The sequence below is a fragment of the Cucurbita moschata genome, unplaced genomic scaffold (genome assembly GCF_002738365.1).
Source record: "Cucurbita moschata cultivar Rifu unplaced genomic scaffold, Cmos_1.0 Cmo_Scf00020, whole genome shotgun sequence".
In the NCBI taxonomy this organism is placed as follows: Eukaryota; Viridiplantae; Streptophyta; class Magnoliopsida; order Cucurbitales; family Cucurbitaceae; genus Cucurbita; species Cucurbita moschata.
Window position 1 is genome coordinate 1,232,612 of NW_019268536.1, and position 11,327 is coordinate 1,243,938.

The 11,327-nt window shown below is 32.5% G+C and overlaps 3 protein-coding genes across 3 annotated transcripts in view; all 3 read right to left on the bottom strand.

Annotated features, from left to right (window-relative positions):
* Positions 1-1,064: 1,064 nt before the first annotated feature.
* The window catches only part of LOC111457841 (MLP-like protein 43), a 12,537-nt gene continuing 2,274 nt past the window's right edge, over positions 1,065-11,327 (bottom strand). Inside the window, exons 2-3 of the mRNA XM_023100253.1 lie at positions 2,387-2,614; positions 1,065-1,508 (exon numbers count right to left, since the gene is read on the bottom strand). Of these exons, the coding sequence (XP_022956021.1) occupies positions 1,207-1,508; positions 2,387-2,573 (489 nt within the window). The 5' untranslated portion in view covers positions 2,574-2,614 and the 3' untranslated portion in view covers positions 1,065-1,206. The remainder of the gene's footprint in view (positions 1,509-2,386; positions 2,615-11,327) is intronic.
* Positions 5,182-11,327, bottom strand: part of LOC111457845 (MLP-like protein 43) — an 8,430-nt gene continuing 2,284 nt past the window's right edge. Inside the window, exons 2-3 of the mRNA XM_023100257.1 lie at positions 6,740-6,940; positions 5,182-5,667 (exon numbers count right to left, since the gene is read on the bottom strand). Of these exons, the coding sequence (XP_022956025.1) occupies positions 5,369-5,667; positions 6,740-6,926 (486 nt within the window). The 5' untranslated portion in view covers positions 6,927-6,940 and the 3' untranslated portion in view covers positions 5,182-5,368. The remainder of the gene's footprint in view (positions 5,668-6,739; positions 6,941-11,327) is intronic.
* Positions 9,932-11,327, bottom strand: part of LOC111457852 (MLP-like protein 43) — a 3,656-nt gene continuing 2,260 nt past the window's right edge. The window contains exons 2-3 of the mRNA XM_023100264.1: positions 10,601-10,798; positions 9,932-10,396 (exon numbers count right to left, since the gene is read on the bottom strand). Coding sequence (XP_022956032.1) covers positions 10,116-10,396; positions 10,601-10,787 — 468 coding nt within the window. The 5' untranslated portion in view covers positions 10,788-10,798 and the 3' untranslated portion in view covers positions 9,932-10,115. The remainder of the gene's footprint in view (positions 10,397-10,600; positions 10,799-11,327) is intronic.

Consider the following 11,327-nt stretch of genomic DNA (forward strand, 5'->3'; position numbering starts at 1 on the left):
TTTCCCCAATTTCTTCCCTTTTATCTGCTCATTTACTTTATAAATAACTTCCCAAACCCATCATTTTCATCATCCTAATTCATCGATCTCCTTCTTATCTTCCTCCTTCTATCTCTAATCAATACCAATTTAAAGAATAAAAAGAGAAAAAAAAAAAAAAAATCGAAAGAAGAGAGGAGAGAAGAGAGAGAAAACCGGTTTAAGTTAGCTTCAAACTAAGCCTTAACCAGCAAGATCAAATGAACATTGACTCAGAAATTTTACAAAGGAAATGAGCTTACTATTGGAGTATTTTGAGGCTAGGTTAAACGCATTGTATGATGTATGATTAACACGTATTTGTGGCTTATCTACCTGTTATTACATGTATTATGATATGTTTATAAATTTTTTATGATGCTGTGTACTTTTAATATATTGATCTATATATATGTTATTATACGATGTTCACGTTATGCCTTATGAGACACTTGATGACCCAGGTACGATAAGTATGAATAATATGCAATGTACATGTATGTATGCATCGTAGAGAAATTATATCATGAAATGTACGGAAATATCATGTGTTTCATGACCATGTACTATAATTTGAAATGTAGGATCTCACGCGAGTCACAAACACAGGTTACTTCTTCATTATGTTATATATGGATGTGTTCACCATGATATGATATGCACTTCTTTCTTTCGGTTGATTTTCAATAGAGTAAGCGTTCATTACCTCGTAGTCAGGCCTAGGGAATACGTATACGATGTTATTTAGTGGATTCATGTGTGCAAGCATGAACCATGTGCAGAGACTACTTTGTATCCAACTATACCCATAAAAGAAAGTAGGACTCAATGAATAGTCAAGAAAAGTAGGTCTCACTATGAACCATTTTGCATGTAATTGAATTCTCGATTCCAACAATGGAGTAACGAAATATTTTTAAATATTTGACATGCTTTTAACATTTTTTTAAGGTAAAAGTTACAATACCAAATAACGACGTCAATTAAGAAGGCCATGAAATCAAGTCTCGGTATTAAAAGCATACAAACATTCAACTCGATCGTGATGGCATAGAACACGTTAAATCACGACATAATATGTTTATTTAAGTATAGAACTATCATTAACAACTTAGTAATAGCCAATAATTATTCCATAGCATTGTAACAGCATCACCCTGGCAATAGGTGGATAGAGAGACTTGTTGTTCATGCCTTAGCACCTACAAACGAACCTTCATTAGTGTCTCCCATAAGGTGAGCATCAATGTCTTTGGCGATACCAGCACAAAGCTGCAGAAAAGTGTGTGGATCTGGAATTTGTTCATGCAGCTTTTCATATTCCAATGTATAGCGAATCACACTTCCCTTATCCTTTGGGATACATTGGATCTTCATCTTGAAGCTCTTGTAGGACTTCCCAAGGTCTCCCTCCAACACTTTCCAAGTGAGTGAATTGTTCTCCTCATCAACATCTTCGGTTATGGTCTTCGCCACACAATCCTTCCCATCTATGCAACGTTGATTCTTAAACTTTCCTCTTTAATAGATATCTAAATGATTAGCTTTGTATGTTTATGTAATAGCCAAGATCATTGTTAGTAAATATTGTCCGCTCTGGCCCGTTACGTGTTGCTGTCAATCTCATGATATTAAAATATGGAGAGGGTCTAACCCTAATTCGACCAGTGTCTTGCACTGTTCGGTGCCCGACTCTGATGCCATTTATAACGTGTCAAAGTGGACAATATCTGCTAGCATTGGGCTTGAGTTATTATAATTGATATCAGAGCTAGACACCAGGCAGTGTGTCGTGAGGATGTTGGGCCACCAAGGAGATGGATTGTGAGATCACACATTGGTTGGAGAGGGAAAAGAAACATTCCTTACAAGAGTGTGAAAACCTCTCATTAACAGATGCGTTTTAAAATTGTGAGACTGACGGTGATACGTAATGTGCCAAAGCAGACAATATCTGCTAGCGATAGGCTTAGACTATTACCGTTTAATAGGTTCTTGATCTATTTGATGTTCGTTAAAATTCACTATTTTACAATAAAACATAAAGTTTATGGTTCAATTAGGTATAAAATTTAATTTTATATATATTGAGAACGTAAACAAAATTTTACAAATGAGACATTATTTTTATGAAACTAAAAACTAAATCAACAAAACTTGTTGTTTTGTTCTAAAAGTGGTAATGTTATAGATATACCTTCTCTATCATTTAGTTTTCTTAAAAAATTTAGAATATCTTAATCCACACCAAATTAAAACAAAATAATTTGAAAAGTTCATGAATCAAATATTTAAATATATAAAATTGAGATAATTTAACCAATAAAAAAGAGAGATTCATAGACAGAAAAAATATAAATAAACTAACCATGCACGTAGTGCCAATAGAGTATAGTGTCAAGTTTGCCCCATTCATCTTCATGTAATTCGCAGCCTTGTATTTTATCTGAAGAGACTTTAGATATATGGTGAGGTTTTTGATGAATTATTTCGTGAAACTTTTTCGCTGAAGCCCTAATTTCAACATCGATCTCCAACTTTCCATAGAGAGCCATGAGATTGAGTTACTTCGAAGAGCAAGTTACAAAGATAAAGATTGATATTGCTACCAATTGAGCATCTCTCCACTACTAAGCTCAATTTAAAGAGAGAGCCTAGTCTCGCACACACGTGATGCAATAATGGATGCCATAAGGGTTACTCTAAAAGATATTGGTATAGTTTAATCTTATCATTATTATTCTATAATAATACTTATTTGATTACGTGGGTTTGAATGATATGATGTAATAAAACAACCACTACAAACCTTAATGAAGGTAGGGGTTAGGTTAAACGTTATTAACTCAAATTTTCTAGTTTCTTTGACTTTGAAGACCCCATAGATTTATAAATTAAATTATCAAAATATTTGAGATTGTTGAGTGTCACGGTCATGCTCGTCTAGGGTGTGTTGTCCGTGGCTGTATGTCCATGTCACGCCAAACTCTTTATTTGTTTTCATATTGTATTACATTACTATTGTATTTTCTATTTGTATGACTATTCAATGAAATTATGTCTAAGTCTGCCAGACCTGAATCGCCCCAAAATGTATTATAGGGGGATGCGACAGTCGTAAACTCCTCCCACCTAAATTTTGTATAACCGTTCAACAAATCACGTCTAGACTTATCAGACCTAAATCATCCCAAAATGTACTCTAAGGAGATGCGACTAGTTGTCAAATTCTCCTACTCGAGTTATATGATATTTTAAGCTGTGATGTTTTTTTCTCTTCTTATAGTCCTATCGCTTAATTTTGCTTTTCAACTCTCTTTCAAAATGATTCTTTTTTTTTACATAATTATGAATGTATTTTATTTATTTTCTAATAAATAAAGCTACCCATTGTTCATGTAACAAATCCCACCTCATCAATAATGTTTCCTAATCAATCTGGTCACTTCTTAAATTATTGTAGTGCATAAGAATGATAACAATAATAATAATAAAAAAAGGTATTCATTCTTGCACTTAACGACTTCCATTCCCATAGCCCCGGTTGCCAATGACCCAACTTCTAGACCTGCACCAACCCAATCTAGTGACCTAACCCACGACCCAATCCATGACCTAATCCAAACCATATGACTCTAACCTTTTTGGATCATTCTATAACTATTTTTTTAAAGTTATCACATGCAATTGAGGTGAGTATAGCCATTGTTTGGGTAACGTTCCATTATTAAAAAAAAATAATCGCGTTAGTCGCTGAAGGACGCAAAAATTCTGGTAACCGCTTTTAAGAGTGAACTATCCCCACAAGCCAACACGAGTCCTTCAAGCATGCTTTGTCTTTACTGACATGTATTCTAAGAAAATTCATAGGAAATCACCGAATATAAAATTGCTACCAAGTAAAGGACGATTAACATGAAGTTCTTATGATTGAGTCCGAGAAAATAAAGATGCACCTTGTTGGTATGAGTAGGACTTTCATTTCCTTTAAGCCTAACTTGGTTATCCTATCATCATGATCTCTCTCATTCAGATGCAATCTCGGTTCATTTATGTACCCCTCCTTTATTTGGGTGTCACATCCAACCTTTTTTGGACTGGAAAGCGGAGTCCAAGGCCATACATGATGTTTTTATGAAATGATAGGTCTCACCCTATTACATATGATCACATTTTCTGACCCCAACAGTAGGATTACTTAGTATTTTTTAAAGCACTCAAGCCACATGCTACTCTTCCGTTTCAAGCACTCTTGTATAGTTGATGATGTCGTGATAACAACCATGAGACTGAAGCTAGGGTAAATACACTCACATTGCTTTTGTGGCCCTCGGGTTAGACCAGGGCATTACTTTATTTTTCTTTATTTTATTTAAATTCACGCTATTTTTTTTGCCTAATTATTTTTGAATTTATTATAAATGTATAAGTCCATAGCATTGTTTATGAAATATTTTAAATGAATTTTTTCGCACATAGTACACATGTCATGCATGCAATAAATACCTTATTTTTAATAGAAAAATAGAGTCACAACATGATATCTCTCCTACGTTATTGATTATGAACCACTGCCCTTAAGGGAACATAAGAGTTTTGTGAAACGACCGAAATTTTGCCAGTGAAGACATTATGTAACAAGAAAATCACCTCGGTCAAAGTATTATAGAGAAATCACGGAACTGAGAAAGTTGCCTAAAATTGAGATAAAGACCGGTTACCTCAAATTGTTTCAGAACTAAGAACTTTCGAGAACAAAAGTTTTTTATTGGGAAGAATTTGTAGTTAAAAAAAAAAATAGACGGTTATTAGTCGTATGAAAGTACGACAACAATAATAAGTGGATAAGAGCCTACAATGAATCCCAACTAGTTCTTTTCTAAATGTCAGTAAAACATAAGATTTCGAGGGTTTAAACCAAGTTTTGAGGTCAATTTAAAGCAAAAACAAGTGTTGAAGGATAAAAGTTTTATGGAAAGCCAAGAGTTACTACATGTACTAGCTCCAGCTTCTATTCCTCAAATTCGTGAGAATCTTTAGGAAGTGGTTGATCATGATTGACATGAGACTTAAAAAAAAATTAAGAACTTACAAGTAGATGATTTACTAATTTTTTTTTTATATTAATTCATATTATTCTTCATTTTCAAATAAAATATGAGTGGCATGGTCGAGACCCATCAGAACCATATAAAGATCTATATTACAGTGACCGTGACATAGAACAGGCTAAATCACGGCATGATATGTTTATTTAAGTATAAAACACTAATTAGCAAACATAGTAATAGCCAATTATTATTCCATTCCATAGTAATAGCCCACCCAAGAGCTATGGGTGGTTTGTTGCTCATGCCTTGGCTATAAATGAACCTTCATTATTGTCTCCCATAAGGTAAGCATCAATGTCTTTGGCGACATCAACACAAAGCTGAAGAAAAGTGTGTGGATCTGGAATTCCTTCATGCAGCTTTTCATATTCCAAAGTATAGCGAATTACACTTCCCTTATCCTTTGGGATACATTGGATTTTCATCTTGAAGCTCTTGTAGGACTTCTCAAGGTCTCCCTCCAACATTGTCCAGGTGAATGAATTGTTCTCCTCATCGACATCTTCGGTTACGCTCTTTGTCACATGATCCTTCCCATCTATGTAATATTCATTTGAGTTTCATGAGTGTTTAATATGTTAAAAAAATTTCAATTTCGTATCTAATAAATCTTCAACTTTAAAAAATATTTAATAGATTCTTGAACTTTTAATTATGTGGCTATGGTAGATATCTGAATGTTTAATTTTGTGTATTTATGTAAAGTCCAAACCCACCGCTAGAACATATTGTTCGCTTTGGCTCGTTAAGTATCGTTGTTAGCCTCATGATTTTAAAATGCGTCTATTATAGAGAGAGTCTAGTCCTACTCCGACCAATGCCTTGCACCGTCGAGTGACCGACTCTGATACCATTCGTAACAAGCGAAAGCGAACAATATTTTATAACAGTGGACTTAAGTTGTTACAAATGGTATCAAAGCCAAACATCAGTCAATATACCAGCAAGGACGCTGGCCCCCAAGGAGGGTGGATTGTGAGAACACACATCGGTTAGAGAGGGGAACGAAACATTTTTTTAGAAGGGTGTGGAAACCTCTTCTTAATAGACACGTTTTAAAACCGTAAGATTGACAACAATACATAAAGGACCAAAATAGACAATATCTATTAGCGGTCGGTTTGAAACGATTACAGTTTAATAGGTTCTTCACCTATCCAATATTTTTCAAATTTACTATTTAGCTACAAAAACGTAAATTGAAAATTTATCTTCCATTAGACATAAAATTTAATTTTACATATATTGAGATCATCCTATAAGCGAACAATTTTTGAAAGTTTTTATTTTTTATTTTTTTTATGAAATTAAATCAACAAGACTTATTTTCAAAATTGGACGATGGAAAGTCGTTGTCTCTAACAATAGTTTTCTTAAAAAATTTAGAATATATCCACACAAAATTAAAAACTATCGATTATAATTTATACCGAGTTTCTCACAAATTTTTGGTAAGCTTTTCATATTTTTTTAAAAACACAACAAATCAAATGGTTTTAGAACTTTGTGAATCTATACTTAAAAAACAAAATAATTTTGAAACTTCATAATCAAATATACAAAATTGATAATTTAACCAATAAAAAAAAAAAGGAGATTCATGAACTAACCATAAACGTTGTGCCAATAGAGGATACTGCCAACTTTGCCCCATTCGCCTTCGTGTAATTCACACCCTTGTACTTTATCTGAAGAGGCTTTGGATATATGGTGAGGTTTTTTATGATTTATTTCATGAAACTTTTGAGCCGAAGCCTTAATTTCTACATCAGTCTCCAACTTTCCATAGAGAGCCATGACGTTGAGTTACTTGAAAGAACAAGCTGCGTTACATATTGCTACCAAGCTTCTCTCCTCAACTCAATTTTAAGAGAGGGCTTATTCTCCCACGTGATGTAATTTAGAAAAGATAAAAGATCATCCACTTCAATTTAGAATATAGGGTAATCATAAAATAAATATTTACCTTGAATGATATTGTAAATGATGAAATATATATGTTTTAATATTTATACATCAATTCTCGTGTCAATTTTTATTCAAGATCGGTGATTGTATTTTTTGAACAATTTCAAAATCTTCGAGTTAAAATGAAAATTTCAACGTACATAAATGCATATAGTTTAAACGTATCCAATGAGGTATTTTGTATAATTTAATTTTATTATTATTATTATGGTGTAATAATAATTTAATTATGTGGGTATGAACGATATGATATAATTAAACAATTACTTTAAGACTTCATTAAGGCTAAGGTTATAATGTAGTAGGTTATACATTATTAGTTCAAACTATTTGGTACATAATTCTCTTAACTTGCATTATTGATTTTTAAAAAATTATATTTTTGTTCTTATTTCAAAGATTTCATGAATGTATAATGTAACAATTCTACCTAGACATGACTTAATACATTTTTACTTGGCAATCTAAATAAATTAGGGATACATAAATGAATCGAGACTACATCCCAATGAGAGCGTTTTTTTAAATAGTAGCTAAGAAATGCTTAAACATACTGAAAATCACTATCTATAATAAAAAAGTATAACTTCTTTTTCGATGACTCAATTATAAAAACTATATAGTAAAAAGTGTTTTACATCGAATTAATAATTCTATGTGAATGACCTATTTTAGATTTTCTTGAATGTGAATGATGGGGAGGGATTTTTTTTTTTTTTTTTTTTTTGACATAATTATGCATCTCTTGTAATGGATCCCATTAAGAGTGTTATCTTACATTTTTTTTTTTCTACTTTGAATTTTGCAATTCTAATTAAATTAGAGGGAAATAATTGTTATGATATAATACGGTTTAATTATGTCATTGTGAATTATGGATCAATAATATATTTAATTATTTTGATAGTCGTAATTATTCAGAAATTATGATCTATAAAAAAAAAAAAAAAAATCGAATCTCGTTTGAAATCTGAAGATTTCTGGCAGGCTGTCGATTTTGCAGACTCAATGTTATGATCCAATTTTCGAGGCTTTGAAAAATCCGACATGACTAAAATGACAAAGTGAAAACAAATAAAAATAAAAGAAAAGAAGAATAAAAGACAATAATCCAATAAAAATAAAAGAAAAGAAAAGAAAAGAAAAAAAAAGGAGTCTATTATATAAAATATTATAAAGGGATTATACAAATATAGAAAAAAAATGTAAAAATGGTTGTACAGCTCTGGAACGCTGCTCCACTTCGACTGACAGCCTGCAAACATTTGGAAAGAAAAGGAAAACAAGGATGAATATAAAAGTTATAATTAATAAGCTATCTACTCGTAGGCTCTCATCACGTTCTAGACGGTAACAAATTCCCACAGGCTTCTCATTGGCTCTAGATGTCCGATTCTAGTCTTATTCCCTTGGGGCTATTCTGGTCTAAGTCTTTTTATTTTAAACCCTGAGAGTTCCTTATGCCGAACTGTGAATGACTGGTGTTCCTCTACGAGGCACTACCTCATGCATAGTTTTATGAGACTATATGGTCTCCCATGACCGGTGTTCCTCTACGAGGCACTACCTCATGCATAGTTTTATGAGATTATATGGTCTCTTACTTGGGAAGTGAGTTGAAACCTCCTTGGTCCATAAAGTCACCCTCATTGGGGGTGCAACCCCTCCCTTATTCCATGTAACTAATGGGCTGTACGACTTGAGTCTATCGTTTCCCATGCGAAACAACAAGGTTCAATACGATTTTGATCAGAAACCCCTGTTCCCCCACAAAGCTGTTGACATCGTCACACATCTTGTAGCCTAAGAACAACTCTTAGGGTAGTTTGTAAGCCATGGTCGTCTTTTAGGCTCTTAAGAGAAAGGTCAAGTCTAAATCAGGTAAATAGTCAACCTAACCACAAGTCCCTAATCTAACCTATGATTCTAGTTCATTAGAATTAACTCTGTGTACCCACAATAACTATCAAGAATCATGATACATAATCCATGCAAAATAAACATATATGCTCAACGGGGCGATAACATCTATCAAGCATATGGAGCTCAGATCACAAATCCTCATCCTCCTTTTAGCATGAATTAAACACATATATGCAGCAGAACCATAAAACATACAAGCATTCTATACATCATTGTTAAGAATGAGAAACTGAAGTAAGATTGAAAGTCCATATTTATTAATGTTCCCAATCTTTAAATAGGATACAAGCTATCCACTAGAGAAAATATAATACTAACCAAATACTGAAAATAAGATAAAATATACCACCAACCAAATCCAAAAAATCATAACGTCTATCTAAAATATATTGCATAACTAACTTTTTATCTTAAATCAAATTTCACAATAATGATGCTTCCATATTCCTAATTCTCTAATCACCTAAGTTCATTTCATGGTAAAACTATCCACCTAGGGTAATTATTGTAGCATGCATGCAAAGAGAATCTTAGAGTATTGCTTGACGACTCAATGACTCAACTCAGTTATCGGCTCGGTATTGTACTCTCAGCTTTGTTTGAAAGCTCAACAATTTGGCTTAACGACTCAGTGGCTTGACCCGTAAGAATTTTAATTATTTAGAATGAAATCATTTTGATTTGGGGAATTTAAGCATATGTGATATATCGGTTAGAACCAAAACAAAAACAACTTTAAATTAAAAATTCAGAAATTCGAACCATCAAAATAAACTAATCTTTTTAAGTTATGATATCAGAACAAGATAAAAAACTTTTATGTAGACGAGTAAGTCATCCATAAAAAAGGCATGCTCAAACATAGTACACAATATTAACGATTATTGTACCAAGGCACGTTTCTCACAAATTTGATACCCATTTTATTATAAGCATATAAACATTCATATTATAATACTTCTCCACATTATTTTCTCACTCGTGACGCCATACAACAGGCGTTAATCACGGCATTATTTAAGTATAATGTTATTAGCAACATATAAGGTAATAGCCAATTATCATTCCACAATATAGTAATAGCACCATGCCAGCTCAAACATCATTATTGTTTCCCACAAGGTGAGCCTCAATGTCTTTGGTGACCTCAGCACAAAGCTGAAGCAAACTATGTGAATCTGGAATTCCTTCATGCAGCTTTTCATATTCCAAAGTATAGTGAATTACACTTCCCTCATCCTTTGGGATACATTGGACTTTAATTTTGAGGTTATTGTAGAGCTCTAAAAGGTCTCCCTCCACCAGTTTCCATGTGAATGAATTCTTCTCCTCATCAACATCTTCGATTACCTTCTTTGCCTTATGAACCTTTCCATCTAAAAGGTTTAATCCACAAAACGTTCATTAAATAAGATGTCGATGTAATATTGATTTCAAAAAAATGTTGAATAAACGGCATAAAATTAGAAGTTAAGTCATCCATTACCCCAATAAATTTAAAAGTTTGAGAACTATATATACTTTTAACCAATAAAGAAAAAAAGAAAAAAAAGGAGATTCATATACATAAATGAACAAACCAAGAACATAGCGCCAATCGAGAATAGTGCCAGCTTTGCCCCATTCACCTTCATGTAACTCGACACCTTGTATTTTATCTGAACAGATATTGGATATATGGTGAGGTCTTTGGTGAAGTATTTCATGAAACTTTTGAGCTGAAGCCTTAATTTTTACATTAGTCTCCAACTTTCCATAGAGAGCCATGGCGTTGAGTTACTACTCAAATTGTAACCCAACAAAAAGATAGATATTACTACCAAGCTTCCAAGCTCAATTTAAGGAGAAGGCTTAGTCTCACACATGATGCAATAATGGATGCCATGAGGCTTACCCTAAAGGATATTGGTATAGTTTAATCTTATCATTATTATTCTATAATAATACTCATTTGATTTACGTGGGTTTGAATGATATGATGTAATAAAACAACCCCTACCGGGCTTAATTAAGGCAAGGGTTAAGTTAAACGTTATTAATTCAAAATTTCTATTTTCTCTTCTACATACACAATTCTCTTATACATAAAATAGTTATTATTTTCAACTTGACATTTTTTTGGGACATAAATTATGAATGTCTTTTATTTATTTTCAAATAAATAAAGCTACCCATTGTTCTAGAATGTAACAAATCCCACCTCATTAATCAATTTGGCCACTTTCTTAAATTATTGTAGCTCATAAGAATAAAGAAAAATAAAGGTTTTTTTTTTTTTTTTTTTTTTTTTTTTTTTTTTTTTTTTTT